This window comes from Girardinichthys multiradiatus, chromosome 7 (assembly GCF_021462225.1).
Source record: "Girardinichthys multiradiatus isolate DD_20200921_A chromosome 7, DD_fGirMul_XY1, whole genome shotgun sequence".
Lineage (NCBI taxonomy): Eukaryota > Metazoa > Chordata > Actinopteri > Cyprinodontiformes > Goodeidae > Girardinichthys > Girardinichthys multiradiatus.
In genome coordinates this window covers 35989060-36010384 of record NC_061800.1, presented here as the reverse complement: position 1 = coordinate 36010384, position 21325 = coordinate 35989060, and the positions used below count along the sequence as shown (strand labels likewise).

Genomic DNA, 21325 nt, shown 5'->3' with positions numbered 1-21325 from the left:
TTTGTCATATTAAAAACTTCAATATATTTTGAATATTGATAGAGCAACAGAAAGTAGTGCATAATTGTGAAGGGGAAGGAAAAGGGTACTGTTTTTACAGTTTTAAAAATAAAAATTTCAATTGCTGTGGGCAACATTTTCACTGTAATTACAGCTGCAAGTCTTTTGAGGTACGTCTGTAACAGCTTTGCACAGCTATTGACTGAAGTTTTGTCCAACCATTACAAAATAACTGAACTTCAGTCAGATATGATGGGGGATTTGAATGAGCTGATTACAGTTGTTCTGCTGGAAGATGAACCTCCTACCCAGTTTGAAGTCCTATGCAACCTCTAACAAATATTCCTTCCAGGATTGTCCTGTATTTAGGTCCATCTGTCATCAATGCTGACCAGTATGTGCCTGCTGAAGAAAAGCCTCCACACAGCACAATGCTGCCACTACCATTTTCACTGTGTTCATTTTACATGTAGGCAAAAAGAGTAATTCTGTTTTTCAAATTTTTTATTGTAAAGGAAATTGAAAAACTAATTTTCCTTCCAATTCACAATAAGGTGCAACTTTGTGTTGTTCTGTAAATTCACTGAGGTTTATGGTTATCATTATGTGACAAAATGTGAAAAGTTTCTAGGTGTAAGAATACTTTTGCAACGGACTGTATATGATCAGTTGATCTTCATGCCTGCTATTGTCCAGACATGATTGTATGGATACAAGGCTAGCACACGATTTTCTGTGGAAGGTGTTTTCATTCTGTCATCCCTTGACATGTCAACTTGTCGTATAATTTGTTGGAAACGTGCAACTGTGTGTCTGCGTGTGCACACGTCTCGCCAAGCATGAGACCGCCAGGGGAGAGGACTGGCGAGAGTGTTTGCTCTGCTTCTTAAAACAAACTCTCAAGGCAGATGAATGATATCAGGAGGTGCGATTAACAAGGGCAAGGCTAAATGAAAAACTATGAGGTAGAGCTTTCTTTACCCTCACTTTCTCTTTCCCTGCTTCTTTCAAGTAATAAAGTTATAGATCACGCTTGCTTAGATAGAAGAAACAAAATGGTGTGAAATGAAGTAAAATGAGATGATGTGAGAAATGCTGCTTTAGATGTGCTGAACTTGCAGCGTATTTAGTTTTTGGTTGATATATTAAGGACTGAGAATGGAAACAAAGTTTTAAAGGTTCTTCTTTCTTACACCAAAAATGATGCCACGGCTCCGGGCAGTATTTTGAAACAGTTAATCCAAGCCTCTTCCCCATTAAGAGTTAGAATAAACTATTTATCTAGATTATATACACTCATCTGTCATAGCTTTCTAGGAGGTCTGGAGTTGTATTTATACAATGATGAATCTATATATGTGTTAACATTTCAAATATTTACACTACATGAAGCCAACTCTGTTTATTTTTGATTCACAAGCTTGTTTTTCCTTATCTGTAATAAAGTATGTACACTTCGGTTTGAAAAGGCCTAAGCTTTGGAAGTTTTAAATTGGTGGGGTAATTTAGGGGATATGTGTGGTTTAAGTGGTGGGGCTCTTAACTGCCGGAACAACTACAGAAAATTTTATATCGTCTGGAAATCTAGAATGACTGCCTTCTGGTCTTCCAAAATCAACGTAAGGCAGCATTAAGATTGACTTAATAGCATAAGACTGTAAATGGCCTTTCTGTTGAGAGGTGTCCAACTATGTGACTTGTAACTTTCTAAGGACCACACAGTTTTACAGATGCAATCAAACAAAATATAATCTGATGTCAAAGCTGAGATGCCTCTGGGAAACTGCATGCTGTTGTCTCTCACGTTCTCATTGAAGAGGTGCATTGTAGTCACAACTGAGATGTGGTGGATAGAACTGGCAGGCCCCTGAGCCAAAAAAGAAAACTTTAGCGGTGGTTTAAGGCAGCTACTGATTGATTCTTATAAAAAAGCACTGTGAGAATTTTGTTTTAAATATTGCTAAGAGATCATATTTGTTTTTCTGACATGGTTCAAACTTTTGCAGGGCAGTGGGAAGTCCCTTGGTCATGGACCCCAATAGCATTTGCAGGAAGGCAAAGCGCCTGGCAGGGAAGCAGGCCGAGCTGTGCCAGACTCAACCAGAAATCGTCAGCGAGGTGGCCAAAGGAGCAAGGTTGGGCATCAGAGAGTGCCAGTACCAGTTCAGGTATCGCCGGTGGAATTGCACAAGCCATAACAAATACTTTGGCAAAGTACTTCAGCAAGGTAAGTGCAGAGGGAATGTCTTGTTATATGATGAAAACGATTTTGACTCTTTGACACTTGTATTATGTTATTTTTAATTCAATGGCATACAAAATAAGTAAAACGTATTTAGATGAAGGTAGACAAAATAATTCAGGAAACTGTATGCCAAATAGGAATCAAATCCTGGTTAACAAAGTCCAATCCAATAAGGTAAAAAGGTAGAAAGTAAATAGAAAGACAAGTACACTTAGCTAACTATGACATCTGTTGTTCCTAAAAGAGTTTGAAAATGAGATGCAGGTTATTTTTTCTTTTATGCGGTTGCTTTGTGTCATTTGATTTTGGAAAAGGCTCCCCTTCACACCAGCCTAATTTTAGCCCAATTTTAGTGTTGGGCTAAATCATGATGGTACACACAAGCTGCCATCATACGCATCATGTTCATTAGTAGGATTCCTCATGGGAGGTTTATGAGTCTCTACCATCATTTCCAGGTTTGCTGTAAAGGATGAAAGACTATCAGTATTTTCAGTTGTTTATCAGCATGAGAGGATGCAGGTAAAAGGCTTTTCTGTTCGGAACAGGAATTTTCAACTGTGGCAGCAGTCTGTGGAGATACATTGTTGGGTGCAGTCAGAAAGACTCATCCTGAGATTCTGAAACCTGAAGTTGAATTTTATCCACCTTATTCTTGCCAGTGCTGCTGTAGGATTGATTATGTTAGCCACTTCCGGAATTATAGTGGCAGCTGCAGTAAAATGTTTTGCTTTCATATCAAGTCATATGCGATAACCTGTATTTTTTTAAGCAACTTGTTAGGAGCCAGTATAAATATCTTTTTTTGGTAAAATAATCACACATGTACTGACATGTGATTTCGAAGTTCAGGCATGTCCGGACATGACTAATTGTTACGCTGTTTGCGGCTGCACCTTTAATCAGGCAACGCCTAATCTGTGGCTTTAGCGGGTGCCTCTGCACTCAAAGGGAAATTGGATTATTCCTGCAATCAGTGGATTATTTCCCAACAGTTAACAACATATTTGGAATTGAGACAAATGTGGCATTAGCTATTACAGCCCACCATTGAAGAAATGTTGGCTTCAGAATAGAATTAACAGTCTGCTGAGAGACAATCAGGTATGATTTTATGTGTAAAAAAAGTTGATTAGCATAGTTATGTCCTTTTTTGATTGGTAATGATTCATTGGTGCATGACATCCACATGTGGGATAGTCCACATGTTGGCAGTCTTTTGACATTGTAGTGAGGTCCTAAGCCAGACTTTGAAAACTAAATTTATATAAAATATCAGTTTCCATGATTTAATTTAGTTTTTCTTTAGTTTTTATTCACCAGTCCCTTCAGATATCAGCCAGCGTTCACTTGATGTCAGGTCCCTGTCTGATAGTACTGCAAAGACAAGGACAGCTGTTGTATTTCAGACCAGACATATTCACACTTGACTGAATCTCTTCTTCATCAGATTGGGCATGCTTGAAATGAAATTACCTAAGATTGCTTTTTGCTATCCTCTTCTTTAGGATCTCTTAACATCTTACTCCAGCTCTTTGAAGACTAATAGAACTGAAGCTGGGTCACCGCTGGGTCCTTAGCAATTACTGTGTAGATTTTTCTGTTGTGTGATTAGAGTCTTCGAGAGCTGCTTGTCTCATGTTTAACTGACATTACAGAAGACCTTGTGAATGGTGTGTTAACAAAAAAGAAATTTCATTTTAATTTAGACAGCCACAAATGTGCCGAACATGTCACGAAACCCATTTGGTTCTTATCTTTCATTGATGTTAATGCTTAATTTCACATGCTATATTAAACCAGTCGGTCAGAAGCATAACTGGCGGCTGTCAAAATCCTATTTATCATTTTGGAAAACCTATTATTCCTACCTAAATAAGAAAAAAAATGTTTCCCTGAAGCAAAGTAAAAAGCTTGTTAATAGTATGTCAAAAAATGAGAAAGACAGGTTATTTTAGTAGGTTTAAGTTCAAGCTTTTCTGTCTTCTGCAACACTCTGGAGTAAAGATAGATCCAAAGATAGGCTGAGAAAGAGAATGAAGAAGAAGTAGGGAATAGGGGCAAGAATCTACCAGTTGAGGACAATTAATCATAAATTCCTGCCTGTCTATAAAGGAAGCCAAACTACTCTTTTGTTTTGAAGCTTTTGTCCTCAATTACCTGCATTTGCCTTTAATGGTTGTTTATCATAGACTGGTACCAGTAAATGTCAAAATAAAAAAGCCTCTATATTTATCCTTTCTAAGTGGGTTACTTAACCTTATTAACATCTAGTAAGAGATTTTGCTCTTTTATGCTGGTATGAGATTTCTGCTGGCTCAAGTTGCAATTGAATGCATCACACTTTGTAGATTTCAGTCCAAAGGTTAAAGCTACTCCAAGAGGGGACAAGACTAAAGCGGACTTCTGCTTGTTAAAACAACTCCAACCATAAAAAAATCATTGCAATTTAGGATAATGATATTACATGAATCTTTAAAGCAATATCAAGTTTGTATTAAATGGTTATTTACAGAGACTTCCATTACTATTAGGTGAGACTTCAAGCTTCTATACTGAATACTTTGAACAGCAGATGTGAACAACTACTGTTTCCTCCCCTACATGAGCATTTGTCTGGGGGCTGCAGTGTGGAGAGTAATTCATGTGACACAGAAAGACAGTGAGCTGCAGTAGCCAGTACAGTCTCTCTTTCATTTGAAACGACATTGGGAAATCTAGATGTGTAAGATAGACATTTTAATGTGTGCTGTTTATAATACATTTTGCATGGAGTGCACACAAAGATTAGCTGTGCAGATTATGGCCGCAAGGAGTTGCAGCTGACAAGATAGCAGACAGCAGATCAACGACAGGTATCAGGAGTTGAGTTTAGTCCAATAATTTTAAACGGATCATTTAAGAATGGCTTGATCGGGACCCTAATCTGATAATAGTTGTTGTACCTGAATTTTGATCAGTATATAACATATAAATGTAGAGAGGAATCTGTGTTGATCAGTTGATCAGTTAACTGCTTGTTTTTTTTTTTTTTTTTTGTATTTTATTTTTGCTCTACCTTGCAGAAGATTTTGGAAGAAAACTTCCAAATATGTCAAGCAGTTTTGCATAAACATAAACTCAGACACATCAGATGTTGTGTCTGTTTATGAGACAGCACTCTCTAGAAACATGTTTTTGGCTACATGTTACAAAGCAATGTCACTTCTGTATTTTAGCATATTTAAGAGAGTGATACAACCATACATTGCTAGTGGAGTGATGAGATCGAAGGGATAAAGAAGTGATATCTGTGCAACCAGCATGACAATCCATGTGCATTTCATTCCTTGTGAATTTTTGATGATCCAGCTGATAACAGATGGATCACATTACCAGCGGTAGTGGAATTGAAGAAGAGCTCATGCACACTAATGTGCCAAGATGCAAATGTTTACTTTTTGACTTGCATAAAAGCTGGCAGGGAGAATAAAGCATACAGGGTTGAAAAGTGTGAGGTCTGGAGTTGCAAATGTGTATATAATAGGGGTTTTACATGATTTCACAACATTGCTTAATGCAGTTTCACACCTGTATTTAAGAAATATGTGAAGTAAATGATTGAACAGGTAGACACAAGACCTTATTTTGCATCTGAATCAATAATTTATTTTTTCTAGACATGAACCTTTCAGAGATTTTGATCCACACCAAGATCCTTTTTTCCTTTCCTTTGATCTCAACTGATAAGATAAACACCATGAAGTAGATTTGACTTGGAGTATGAATGAACCAGCATACAATGATGCTGGTAATCACATAAGGGATGCTGTAGTTGTTTGAAAGTCACGATAGACTGTTTGTGTGTGTGTGTGTGTGTGTGTGTGTGCGTGTGTGTGTGTGTGTGTGTGTGTGTGCGTGTGCGACTCTCTGTTGCAAAATAAATAAAAAACTTTCCTGGGACTGCAAAGTGGTTGCAGAGATATAATCATGTCAAGGATTTCACATTTATAAACAGTAGATGCTAAGATAATTATCAATGAGGTAAACAGCACTTGACTTTTGAGACTTGATTCTGCTGTGCTTGGTTGTTTTGCACACTGGGAAAGTTTTTAACATTTCCATAATGTGTCAGAAGCCATATCCCGAGCAAAATCAGATATCAGTTCTCATGTAGATTACTAATTACAGCTTGAGAAGGGCAAAGTCAAACATTAAATTAGTTCAGCACACAGGATGTACTGAACATGCGTAACTACAGCTAGAAATGGAACTTCAAAATAACTTTTTCTCATTGGAAAAGGTCTTTTAAGTTTAAACAGAATTTCAACAGTAACCACCTAAAACACAAATACTGATTTGCATTTTCGTTTGTTGTACTGAAAAGAACAGAGATAAGTGTCATGATGTAGGGTTGTTTGGTTTTTGGTTTTGGGGTTTTTCCATATGTTTTTCACTGTTCAAGTTTTGAATCATGTTTCTGTTTATTTTCCTGGTTATGCTTTTGTTTTGTCGTCTTGTTCATGTTTTGTCAAGTTTGGTTTTCGGATCTGGTTATGCTTTTGCTTCATGTTTTTCTAGTTTGTGTTCAAGAGTCTCTGTTTTGCTCCAGTCACGTTTTGTTCTGTTAATTAAGTTTATTCAGTTCACCTGCTTCAAGTTAATCTGTCTCCTTACTCCACCTGGTTTTCACGCCATATATTCACACCTGTTCTGTTAGTCTTCGCGGAAACATCTTTCACTCTCATGCTCATGTCAAGTTTTGATGCTCAAGTCTTATTTTCGGATCATGCCATGCCTGTCTCGCCTGCCCGTCTGTTGTTTTGTTCCTTCCTCCTGCTGTGAGTGAGTTTTTGTTTTTTGTCATTAAAACCTTTTCACTTACCATCATGCTGCCTGCTCGTCTGCTTTCTGGGGTCCAATTCCAAGTAAACCGTGACAGAACCGTGACAGATAAGGACATATTTGTGGCTCAGACACAGAGAGGATCTAAATGTAAACTGTGAAAGTTACTTTATACTATCATATTGTAAAATATAGCATGGTCACAGTTTTATTAAGATTTCATACTTCTTCAATAGTTCCCCATTTTGTCACATTACAACCACAAATCCCAATGTATTGAAAGATTCTATGTGATAGACCAACACAAAGGAACACATTATTGTACATTACAGAGCAAACTTACAGCTTCTTTTAAAACAGTGGCTTTGAATCTGTTGCACCAAAAGGCATAAAAGAAATCTGCCCTTTTCTAAAGGGGACTTGGAGAAAATGTGTAACCTGCTTCTAAAAACAGTGAATGACCTAAACCTTCTTAACAACTAGAATCTCCACTGTCTCTACTGGCAAACAACATAAGGGATGCATTTCCGGTCCAATCTGCGGTCCATGTGAGCAACTTACATATCTGTAATCCAGCTGTACCACTTCTCTATAGATGGACATAGAATTTAGATTTGTTTTTTCTTTTATCCTGCTCATGTTTAAAATGAGGTCATTGTTCACAACCATGAAGCAAGGAGATCCCTCAGTTCTTGCACCTAGTCGGGCACACACCAAATCTTTTCTTTTTTTCTGCAGATGTCAAGGCTCGGTCTTGTGCTAAATGTCTGAGGTGTATTGGGGGAAGAGAAACAGAATGCAGTCCCTTGGGGGCTTTCTTCCCCTTCTGACCACCCTGTCTGACTACTAATTTTCTAAAATAAAATTCAAAAACAGAAACGTAGTAAAGATCGCAAAGTACAAATGCTTTAAACACAACACCCTAGGTTTCAGAGTAATGTCTTGATTATCTTTACCTTTTCTTGATTATCACAATTCTAGCTGCTGTTCCCAAACTTTCATTCTTCTCAATGATTATGACATTACTGGCAGAACTTTTATTACACCAAATAATCCTAATGTTGTTGCCTAAAAAGTTGCAACGTGATTTGATAAATATGTGCTAAATGCTGCAGAAGGGCTCCTTGGAATTAGAAGCAGACATAGGCAGGTCCAGACACCCATCATGGCAGAGAATTTGTTTGGAATTCATGTCTGCAAGGAAAATGTGAACCAGGGTGCCTCAAATCATCAGATTTTTGATAGCCTACTTTATGCTTCTTTCTTTCTCCTTTACCCATTCAACTCCTTGCTTGTTTTTGTTTCCACCAACTGTGTGTTCTTTGTATTTGGTAAATAAAATATATTTTCCCTGGCAGATTTTCTATTTAAACTGTTTCTAAAGTACGCCTCTAGGACATCTGGACTGACTATTTTCTTGTGTGGACACTCCTTGGGTTACTATCAACATATTGTTCTAATAATGAGCTGTGTTCTGATGGTAAACCCACAGGGATGTTTGTGAGATGACATATGTTGATTTCAGTATCTTGCAGCTCCTGAAAGTCTCAGCCCTGTTTTGCTGTACAGCAGCAGGAGTAAGGTGTGGTTTATTTTAATGGCAACAAGGGCATAAACACCATACTCACACTTTTGTCAAAATCGTGTACATTTTGCCATACATCTTATTTATTTATGGCTATAAAATTTAGTAATTTACTAAATTGTTCATCCAACAGTTGCATCCAATTCCAAACAAGAACAAACCGGAAGATAAAAATTCCAGATAAACAGGGGAACAGCTCACCTGTTGTGAAAGGTTAAATGCCTTACTTAGAATAGCTGTTTTCACAATGACACACATGTGCACATACACAAATTTGCAGACACTGGAAACATCTCATGGTGTCATGGTGTGCAGCTGTTATTGATATCAAGGCATGCAGGGGGTGTGCACGTTTCATAGCACAGCACCAGTTCTTTCTGTGTGTGTGTGTGTTTTTCTATACTTATTCATAATGAATCCCATTTACAGAATCATGTGATATGGAGCTGGCAGTGTTGATGGTGGTGACTGCATGGTTGCTCTGTTCCAACTCTTACAAATAAAAGTCATTAATTTGTCTCCACACCAGACAGTGGATGGTATGTTGTTGTTCTAGATTGAAGTCTATTGGCACTCTTTATGTTTAAAGGTGAAAAAGAACATTTCATTTACCTAAATGTATTCCAATCTAATATTTATTCTAAACCAAAGGTCCAAAGCTCAGTCCTCCAGGGTGTCCTGCAACTTTTATATATATATTTGGTCTAACACACCCTAATTAAATGGCTGATTTGTCTTTTCAGCATGCAGCCAAATTCTAGAGTCCTGCAAAAGACCTCATGATTAAATTCATGTGTTGAAGCGATACATTTCTCTATACTGATAATAGTCTACACGTGTACAAAATTCAGAACAACTGCCATTATGCCCATGCCTGGCAAGTTCACTCTGAGAGCAAACTGAAAGGTGCTAAAAGAAGTCTCCAAAACCCTAAAATGTCATGACAAGGCCTACAGAAGGCTCTGGTCAGTTCCCCAGACAGAATGACCAGGACTTCTGGAATAATGTTCTTTGGAAAACATACAATAATGTGGACACCAGAACAGAGATCTTTGGCATAAACCAAATACAGTATTCCAGATAAAACACAATCGGTTATCAACAGTTTTCACCGCAATAATGTGCTGGTTTGTACACAGTCTATTAAGAAGAGCAGAAGAAGAAAAGCAACAAAAAAAGTTATTCTGACCACTATACCAGTTAATTTTTTGTAACCCTGCTGTCATTGTGAGATAAATTTTCCACAGTGAGCAAACAAGAGATCTCTAGTGTCTGCATTTGAATAAAACTAGGATTTCTGTTGGTTCTTTTTCTGCTTGTTATTTGACCCACTGTTTTCTTTATCTGATTAGTTTCTGGCACTACCCTCTGTCCGGAAGAATTACTCTTAAAGTTGGCACACACAGTTGGGCACAAAAATGCTGGGTTACATTCAAACTTCTGTAGAAAGAACTAGCAGACCATAGTCGGTGGGTAAAGATGAAACATTGTTCGTCACTCAAGTTTTGTGCCCAATAGAGTGGGCTAAGGGTTATTAATTAGGCCTGGGTTGGCATTGTTGAGGCAAGAGTAGTGGTGGGGCATTATACCCACACCAGCCAGGGTACCCCTGAGGGTTACAGTACTTGAACCAATGCCAACCTTTTCTGGGTGTTATGACAGCATAGTCGTGGCATAAAGGCATGCATGGCCGTTCCTTTATATTCTCTGGGGACCAAGCCACGTACGTGTGTGACAGCCCCTCAAAATAGATATACTGCTTTCTGGCACTTTGCTCCCACATGGTCCACTATGATATCCTGTCACCACAAAAATGAACTGCCTTGATAGTTTTGTCATATGGTCAAAACAATACAAGAACTCTCACATACTATTAAGTGTAATGGGCATTTTATTGCACCCAAAAAGACCTCAGTAAGACAATGGTAAACCCACCCATGTTCTTACTGCTTTTTAACATTGTAGTGTTGGCTTATTCTGTTCATTTTATTGCAAAAAACTGCTGTTAGGTAAACCACATGCATACATGTCTAGACTTCTATCATTTAATAGTGACAATTGCAATGGTAACTACATCACAAGAATGATTGCCTTCTGAGCACCCAAAGCCTGGTTAAAGTTATTCCTATAATCATGATGATAACTAAATATAATCGGCCCATTATTCAAACAGCTTTAATTGACGATTTAAAAGACGATTGTTAGTTTCAGACCTTTAGTCACTTCAATATTTGCTTGCTTTATTTGGTTTTGCTGTTTTTGTTATTATAATTTTCATAGAAAATAAATCTTTTTTTATTTAAAACTTCAATGTTGAACTGGGGCTGCATGGTGGCACAGTTGGTAGTACTGTTGCCTTGCAGCAAGAAGGTCCTGGGTTCAATTCCTGGCCGGGGGTCTTTCTGCATAAAGTTTGCATGTTCTCCACGTGCATGCATGGGTTTTCACCGGGTACTCCGGCTTCCTCCCACAATCCAAAGACATGCCTGTTAGGTTAATTGATCACTCTAAATTGCCCATAGGTGTGTGAATGAGTGTGGGCATGGTTGTTTGTGTGTTGCCCTGCGATGGACTGGCGACCTGTCCAGGGTGTACCCTGACTCTCGCCCATAGACTGCTGGAGATAGGCACCAGCTTCCATGTGACCCACTATGGAAATGACTGAAATGTTAAACTGTTTATGAAAAATGCTACCATCATGATCAAAACTCCCTGTAAACAGATTGGTTTATATCTCCATGGAACCTTCCTGTATAATCTGATAAATGTGGCTGCTATTTTGTTGTCAAGGGATTAACAATAGCCACAATAACCGTGGCTATTGATGTGCCACTGAGGCAGACACACAATCAATTTGCAGTTGTGGTTGGACATTCCTTTAGCAGGGAGTGTTAAGCTCTGCACCCAAAATAAACCACCAGCTGTGGTGTTCCTAAAACTACTAGTGTGTGAATATGTGTGTGTTAGAAAGAAACAGTTGTCCTCTTAGCACCACAAATCCAGTGATGCTTGAGACTGTAGTTATGAACCAGGCCTTAAGGGAACAAGCTTTTACCCTGTTTCATGTAACTCAGATATTGAATGACTGACTTAGAAGGAAGATTCTTAACCTGTGTAGGAGGTGGAAAACTTTTTTACTAGCTGAATTTCAGTCTTTTTTCTCTTTTTGCCTCATAACATTTTTCACTCAGAAGAAATTGAACATTAAAAAGGCTGTGGAAAGGATTTCCTTACTTAATTTTGTTATAAAACAATTATGTTGAATAAATTAGACTGCCATTAAAAACTTAATGTATTTTAGTAATTGAATTCAAAAGGTGAAAGTTGAATATTGTAAAGATTCATTACTCACAAGCTGAGGTATTTTTAATACAGAAATGTCAGTCTGCTAAAAACTTTGTCCACGTATGCACTCAAAACTTGTTTGGGTCTCCTTTTGAATACATTACTGTATTAATAAAGCTTGGGATGGAGGCAATCAGCCTGTGGTTCTGCTGAGGTGTTCAGGTCGATCTCGTTTCTTTAATAGCTCATCTTCCTCTTGACAATCCTCCATAGCTTCTCTATGAGGTTTAGTCCATTGGTCCACCATTACAGTTCGACAGCCTAATAGCATATAAAGGATAAAGGAATTGGAAAATCTATTGGTTCTCCTAGGCGGTGCTACAGAGTGGTGGGCCTGAGGGCATAAGGGTAAATTCCTTAGATGGAATGTGGTTCTTTTGGAGACGATTTCCTTGGCTTTCCTAACCACCTGCCTCCCTCACAAAGTGTATGAGTTCCTTTGCTGAATGGCAATTATCTTGCCGCAAACCTTGACAAGGCTGTTCCTGCTGTTCTCTGGCAAACCCCTGAACCAGCAGATAAAAGACAAAGTTAAAATACTTTCGATAAAAACTGGAAAAAAAGGGTTAGGGTTTAGGGTTAGAATTTAGCTTCCTCAGCAAGTAGACTAACCCTAACCCGTGGATTAAACTCACATATTTTTCATAAGTATACATTGAGTACCAGGCTTGTCCGACAGAGGGAACCCCTGTCAGCCCTATTTGCTGAACCTTTACCCTGAGCCTGACCAGCAGCGCCGATATAACGTGGTCTACAGCAGGACCCGAGCCAGGGTTGAGATGACACAGGGATGCTGAAGGTCCGGTTTTAGTGCTGCCTTCGCAGACTCAGACTTAGCCCAGAAAGGGCATGTGATATAATAGTTACTTGTGTCATTCTACACAACACATACCTACTTTTAGAGGCAAAAACTGTCCTGTTTATGAACAAATTGCTCCAGATGAGAACATAAACCACAGGATTGACAAAAGAGATGGCTTAGCAGTTAGAGATGCAACATGTTATGATAATCAGATTTACCAACCAGTTTCAAACTAAATACAGTAGCCATTTCATTTCGTTAAGTATTCATTGCAAGTGAAAAACAGTAGCTATTCATATTTTGTTCAAACAAGTAAAATCATCCACCTCTGTGGGCACCTTACCCATACATAACTGATGCCTCTGCAGTTGTATTTCAATTTGTGTTTTCTGCAGCTGCGTTTTTAGTTATTCCTTTTTGAATACACGTTTCTATGTTTTCTTGTAAGTACACCTCGTACGACTGTTTTCACAGGGAGCTTTAGGGACAGAAAAAGTTGTCTGCTCTTTTTCATATTAAATCATGAGCCAAGGTTTAACTTCTTACAGAGCCAAATTTTGCTCCAGAGGTGGATGGACCCTCTTCATCTGAATCTCCATCATTGTTCTGTTTGGAAGAAATGTCCAATTATCATTCTGCTACACACTCAGAATAATCAACTGGTAGATTACACTTTCAAGGACCACACCTCAACAAGCATCTGTGTCTGCTTCCTCTCCCTGGCAGCAGACAAAGTGTATTCATCATCATCCTATAATGAAAGATACTGATTGAGTTTAATGTAATTATAATACATCTGTGAAGTATAAAGACTGCTTACAACTGCATGGAGGAGTTTTGGGACAGAAGGCTCCACAAGAGTCAGACCATCCACAACTGATCAGGCAAAGATAAGTGCTAAACTACACATTTACCCTGGATAAATGAAGCATGTAATTTGCATGTTTTTGTGGGTTGAATTTACATATCTGTTATTATTTCAATAACTAACCTCTCATGTCATTGTTTCGGTCCTGAGAGATGTTTGGGTCAGATGACGTCCCCCCAGAGATGCCCTCAGCAAAATGTTCCCCACTATTGTGACTGAGGGCCATCTCTTCTGCAGAGTGAAAGTGGTGTGGTAGTGGATCCCCACCTGTTCTGCCTTTTTCACATTTCCTATAATGGAGGTCAAATTTGATCATTTTCAGCAAGCAAAAATGCTGGTCTGCTATAATTAAATTTTTAGAGACATCTAGAAATAGACTGCAATAAATGTCAGCTATTTATTTAAGTACCAGTCATTCAGGCATTGTATGCCCTATTTGTTGTTGTAACATAAAATACATTTTGATGGTAAAGAGGTGGTAAGGTGGTCAAGTGATTAAGAAACTACAACTAAATGCTTTTAATGCCAAAACAGCTGACGTCAGTCAGTAAACCCTTGATGAGATGAAAATACGGAATTTTATTTTTTTCCAAACGATGGATACTCATTAACTGTAGTCTATGTGTGCTATGAACCCAATGCAGAAAGACAGAAACATTTGTAACCATTTGGTTATTTATTGTAAGTCACATCATTATTGCGACCTTAACCAGAATTATTGTATATTGCATGTTTTTTTAATGTTGTGTAGCCTGACCAGATAAGATAACTGTTAGCACATAAACCAGAAAGAACTTATCTACTCTCTTGTGGCCCGTTCCGCAGATATCCGGGAGACAGCATTCGTCTACGCCATCACAGCAGCGGGGGTGACACATGCTGTTACCCAAGCTTGCAGCATGGGGGAGCTCCTGCAGTGTGGATGTGAAGCGACCAGAAACAAAGCTCCTCCAAGACCGCCGTCATCATCTTCATCTGGGGACGGGATTAAATGGGAATGGGGAGGTTGCGGCGATGATGTGGAATTTGGTTATGAAATGTCCAAAAAATTTATGGATGCCAAGAGGAGGAGAGGGAAAAGTGATATCAGGACACTCATTAACCTTCACAACAATGAGGCCGGGAGGCTGGTAAGAAACACGTTCACAAATTTCTCCGTTTGACCTAGATAAATAGGGGGGCATATTTTGTAACTGCTACTGTGTTTAACACATATCACACATTTCCAACCTGTTGCCTGTTATTTAGAATTTGTCCCTCATTTTATAAACATTCAAAAGAGAAAAACAGCCTGTAGCTGTACTTATGTAGTTCCGTAAGCTGATAGTTTTACAAGAATTAGATTTCTGAAACAACAAAAAAAAGACATTTTGCTTTTAAGCCTTTGAGTCAGACAGTTTTTAACATTTTCAGTCACTGAAGGAGATTTAACTTTATCTCAAAAATAGTTAAATGTTATGGCAGTTTTTTAATGCAGTTCTTTGTATTTGCAGAAGTAGTTGCACAAGAGCCACATTTAGTTTTTAAGTTCATTTCAGCTAGGGTCAAAGTAAGGTACAGAAGAACAGAGGAGACTAAAGTTTTCGGGACGTGGTCCAATTAAAGCATTAGTGACAAACCATTTTGAGTATTTAAAAAAAGGCACGTTAATTCCCAGAGGCTGAGAAACAAGCGTGCTGCGATGCGTTCACATTTCTGTTTTTTGTGCATGCATGCATACTTCTTTACCCGTTTAGTTAGTGTGCGAGTATATGCCTAAGTGAACAGGTGTGTGTGTGTGTGTGTGTGCGTGTGTGTGTGTGCGTGTGTGTGTGTGTGTGTGTGTGTGATGGGTTAATTATGTGCAGTATAGGTGAATGATCTGTTGTCAAGGCTTGTTAGATGTAGGAAGGCCAGAGGCAACATGGATGGGAAGGGGGGTTGGGGAAAAATTCCTTCGAAATAGCGTCTGCTTTTATCTTACCTATCTATCAGTTAGTGTTTGTGTGAGCTTGCGTGTTTGTATGTTTGTAGGATGTGATGGCTTTGTCTGTGATATATTATGAGAGCACAACAATAAATTTTGAATTCCTTTGTCCTCTGGTCATTTTTTTAAACCAACCTGCCTCACTTTGAGGCGCAAGTAAAAATGTTTTCTCTTTTTTTGTATTTTTTCACCTGGTGGCCCTCCCTCACCTATCTTTTTACACCTTTCCCCACTAGGCCGTGAAGCTCCACATGCGGACTGAATGCAAGTGCCACGGACTGTCAGGGTCGTGCACATTGCGCACCTGCTGGAAAAAAATGCCTCATTTCCGTGAAGTGGGTGACCGCCTCCTAGAGCGTTTCAACGGTGCTTCCAAGGTGATGGGCGGCAACGATGGGAAAACCCTGATACCCGTTGGCCAGAACATAAAGCCGCCGGACAAGCAGGATCTGATATATTCTGACGAATCTCCAGACTTTTGCCTCGCAAATCGGAAAACCGGCTCGCTGGGAACGCGGGGGCGCATGTGCAACAGCACTGCCATGGACATCAGCGGCTGTGACTTGCTGTGCTGCGAGCGAGGCTACAGGGAGGAGACGGTGGTGATCGAGGAGAACTGCTTATGTCGTTTCCATTGGTGTTGTGTTGTCCAGTGTAAAAAATGCATGGTACGAAAAGATCTTAGTCTGTGTCACTGATGAACTGAGTCAAAGAGTGTTCATATACTTTAATTACTTCTGTTACTTTTTAGGTTCTTGCTTTTGTCTTGTTGACATGAAAGAAGGAAAGGATGTAAACCTCCATGGTTATCCATTCTTTATGTTTTACAGTCAAATAACACAAACAAAACCTTTAATTTGCAATCTCACAAATTACTGTTTGGTTCCTGAGTTTTGAACAAATAGCCAAAGTATCTGAAATACCTATTCTCTGTTTTTTTTTTTCAGTTATTTTTTGACCATGGACCAAAGAATTTTCCTTTTCATTAAGTTAGAGAGAGGGTCTATTATTGACTAGCTAGGAAAGTCTCCTCCCTCCACCACATTTACAACAGAGCTTTGTGTAGCTCTTAAACCAAAGAGGTGTCTGGATCAGTAAAGTGATTAGTCTGATGTATTCAATACAAGCTGGCAGAGACCCTTTTGGGTTTCACATAAACTTGTAAGGTTGTAGAGAGTCTGTTTTGTAATGTTTGTTATTTAAATTCCTTCATAGATGTTATGGTCTATCTTCAATATGCTGTAGGGTAATAATATAAAAATGTCGGCATTCAGTTACTTTTGTTTTATGTTGATATGTGTGAAGATAGAATTAGTTGTATTTAGTATCTCAGCATCTTTTGCTTCTGTATATCACAGGCAACAAGAAAAGCTCATATTTGACAATTGAAAACTACAATTATCAAGATATTTTTAAATATATTTAAATATAATTAAATGTTTTTCCCTTAAAATTTTTGCAGTGTACACACTAACAAAAGTATTGACACCCCTTGAACCTTTACACATTTGATCATGTTAACTCTAAGTTCATGTATTATACAGGGATTTTATGTGATAGACCAACGCAAATTAGACCATATTTGGGAAGAGTGAAGAAAATGATAGTTTTCCATTTTTTTAGAAATACAAATCTGATAACTGTGGTGTATATTTCTATTTTGCCTTCTTTACTCTGATACCCCTAAATGAAGTTCAGTTCCAGCAATTGCCTTTAGAAGTCACCTAATTAGTAAATAGTTCACCTGTATGCTATCTCAGTATAAATCCAGCTGTTCTGTTAAGGCCTCAGAGGTTTGTTAGAGAACAATAGAGAACAAGCAGTATCAGAGGAACCAAGGAACAGAGTAAGCAGGTCAGTGATAAAGGTGTAGAGAATTTAAAAGCAAGGTTAGTTTTTATTTATTTATTCAAACAAGCTCTGAAAACCTCAGTGATCACTGTTCAGTCCATCATCTAAAGATCTGTAGTGCGACACAACTGTAAACCTACAGAGACATCTTCCTCAACCTAAACACAAAGGACAACAATAATCAGAGAAGAAGCCAGGCTGATCGTGACTCTTGAGGAGCTGCAAAAATCCAAAGCTCTGGTGGGAAAATCTGTCAACAGGAAATCTGTCGGGTGTGCACTTTACAAATCTGGCTTAAAATTTCAAAGCCATAAGACCCCTCAAGCATTCCTTTTTTCATGTTTCCCATAAGTCTTGTAGTGGACATTCTGTTTAAAAGTATTGACTTGGGGCAAAGTTTTTGAAAGGATTTTAAATAAACTATGAATCAACTTCTGACCATTTTACTTTTATCCAACTGCTTTTTGTTGGTGTGTTGCATAAAATCCCCAAAAATACATTGAACTTGTATATATAACTGTGTTTATTAATGTAGGAAAATGTATAAAAGTTCAAGTTGTGTAAATAAAACACAATCCAATAGAACATGGACAGCAAAAACAAAATATGCAAGTTTCTAATTATTTAGAATATGCCAGAAGCGAAGGTTTTCACATTTTTTATAGCCATCCCTCTAAATATGACCATAAAGTTAAAGAAATTATCTATCTATAGACATGTAAAGATGTATAAATGTGGTAAAGCTTTTAACATATTTCTCTTAGCAAAATAAAAACTAGGACTGACCAACCTTAAACAGACAAAACAAGTGTTTGGGCGGTTTGGTTTGAGGATCACAACATAAATCTACATAATTCTCCCCACATGTAGATTTGGCTGGAAAGTAAAGGAAAGACTGCTCACCACCATCTCTCTCAAAAGCACTCTGGATATAAAAGATGTCTCAGACTTACAACCAATCAGCTTGACAAATACAAATGTGGGGTTGGTGGTTTCAGAATTAAAAGAGGAGCCATAATTTCCTTTATTTTTTGGCATAAATAAATTGTTTATTCAATTTTTGCTATTTGATTTGATACATAGAGCTACTAAAACTATGCACTTTGGTTGCTAGTTATTTTTTGAGATTGTGCATAATAAATTTGTGTTTGTATGTCTGTATGCTTGTGTGTGTGTGTCAGTACTAAAACAAACTACCCATGACTATATAAGTTGGCCAGTTATCCGCACATTCTTCTGTGGAGATAAAGTACATGTGCTGGTCACCAAAAGCACGCATCCCACTTGGAATAGGACACTTTTAATCACTGATCATTTCTTTAGAAGTATGCTTTGCAAAAGCCTATTTTGTCATCTCATTTAGACCTTTCAAAGTTTATTAAACAACAATGTATGCAATGTAATGCATAATGAACCCATACAGTATAATGCTTTGTGTGTTTTATAAAGGGTTTTTCTGCCTGACTCAATGTCGGAGTTTTATCTTATTTTGCCATTAATTATTCAGTCACCTATGTGTGTTCTGATATTAACGTTTATTTTGTCAATTAACTTTCAATATCCCTTTAACTCAAGACAGTCTTCATCTACATTTTACCAGTACTGTCAACTTTATTCACTTACAAGACCAACCACTGATCATGGCAATAAGTTTAAAAATAAACCATGCTATTTTTATGTGTGTATTAGTGGTTGATGACATCACACAAGACAACAAGCATCAACACTGATAGGCAAAGATTAACATCAGGCAGGAAGGTTTGGGGTATTCACCCTGTATTAGTGAGCACTGTGGTGGACAGATTTTAGACATTGAGGAATGTAACTCAGAAAAATATAAACACGATGAAGAGCAGACCACTTAAGAGATTGTTGAAAGTGGATGAGCCCGAGCCATGATAGGTGGTGCCGTTATAGATGCTGCCATATTTGCAGCGAAGCTAAAGAAAACAGTAATGCAGACATTTATCTTCTCCAAGACCTAAATTGAGTCTCTGAATATTTGACTGAGTGGACTAGTTTTGACTAGTTAGGTCAAATATGAGTGCAGTGGCTGTGCTTGCAGTTATGGAATATATTCAAATTCAGCCTAGTATGCAAAATAGACTAAATAGCTTTGTGACTTATTAACACCTGATTTATCTTCACCCCACTAGTGTTGACTAAAAAATGCTATTAGGGCACTGCAGTTGGAGCTAACTGAGGCACATCGACCAGGCCACATGTTTTTATAACAACTTTGCTTGAAAGATTTTCTTACAGACCATCAAAGGTGAAATCTGGCCACTCCAGTGTGCTGCTGCAGTAAACACCACTACACCATCAAATCAATAACAAATAAAGGAAAATAATGTAAGGACAAATAGTCAAACAGACTCTGCTATATTGACCTCTACCTTCTGTAACAACAGCAAAGGCATGCAAGCTAGGAAGCATAGTTTTGAATGAGTTAGACTTTATTGCAGTCAAAAGTTGAAACTAAATATTTACTTATGTTGCATAAAAAGACTCTTAACCATTTTTTCCCAATGTCTAACCTTAAATCAGACAAACCTTTTCCTTTTCAAGGTTTGTTTGGATTACTAAATTTATTCCAGGAAACAGAAGGAAATTTGCAAGCTTAAAAACACTGAAGTATGGGTGGTGGCAGCATCTTGTATGGTTGTTTCGTTGCAGGAGGGACTGGTAAAATTCACAAAATAGTTGGACCTATGAGGAAGGAACATGATGATGAAAGATGAAAGCAAAATCTCAAGAAACCAGCCATTATTTGAAGGTTGGGCACAAATGTCTTTCAAATGGACAACGACCTTAAGAACAGCACCAACATACAGTAGTTACAAAGCTAACTAAGGACAACAGTCAACATTTAGGAGTGAACATCACAAAGATCTGATCTCGATCTCATAGAAATGTTGTGGGCCTAGATGTAAAGAGTTTGTGCAAGCAAGGCAGCCTACACACCTTTTACCAGTTTTATCAGAAGGAATGGGTCACAATTTCAGCAAACTAAGGCTTGTAGAAGCTTGTAGAAGGAAACCAAAAGTGTTTGACCAAAGTCAAAAACTAGGGAACATACATTTTGTATGTATGCAAAACGTCTAAATTTCAAGTAATGAAAAAATAGTTTTTTTTTTATTATTTTGCTCATTAGCAAATAGAAAACATTCTAAAAATCCCAACTGTTCTAACACAAGAAAATATTGAGACTGGTTTAATGTGAGAAAGAGGGGAGAAATGTTATTTGTATTTTTATAGTGTATGTAAATATGCTAAATGGACTGAATTTATATAGCGCCTTTCCGGTCATACAGACCGCTTTACACTAGTGCCACATTCACCCAATTGCACTCACTAACGCTCACACATTCATACACCGATACATAGGCAACTTGAGGTTAAGTGCCTTGCCCAGGGGCACATCAACATACAGCAGGAGGAAGCTGGAATCAAACCCACAACCTTCCAATTGCAAGACGACTTCTCTTCCCACTGAGCCACAGTCGCCAAAATATCTGATTTCAAATGAGTATAAGGACCATGGCACAGGTCAAAACAAAATGTAAAGTGAGTTTTAATGATATTTTACAGAAAGCTCTGGCAAACTGCTTTAAAAAAAGCTCTGAAAAACAAGTGTCTTATTTTATGACCAAGGTGTTATTAACGGGGAAAGAAATGGATATTATTAGACAAAATGTTTTTTTAAAAGTAAAAAAAAAATGGAAAACATGAGAGCTGAATTTCAACAGGAAGTAGTTTTAATAGCGATCCAATGTCGCCAAACTCAATATGCTCACCTAAAAAGTGGTTAAGAAAGCTATAGCCGATTCCGTTTGGAA

The 21325-nt window shown here is 38.0% G+C and overlaps 1 protein-coding gene across 1 annotated transcript in view; it reads left to right on the top strand.

Annotated features, from left to right (window-relative positions):
- The window catches only part of wnt6b (wingless-type MMTV integration site family, member 6b), a 36118-nt gene extending 16955 nt beyond the window's left edge, over nucleotides 1-19163 (top strand). Inside the window, exons 2-4 of the mRNA XM_047371573.1 lie at nucleotides 2007-2227; nucleotides 14495-14799; nucleotides 15872-19163. Of these exons, the coding sequence (XP_047227529.1) occupies nucleotides 2007-2227; nucleotides 14495-14799; nucleotides 15872-16333 (988 nt within the window). The 3' untranslated portion in view covers nucleotides 16334-19163. The remainder of the gene's footprint in view (nucleotides 1-2006; nucleotides 2228-14494; nucleotides 14800-15871) is intronic.
- Nucleotides 19164-21325: the final 2162 nt, after the last annotated feature.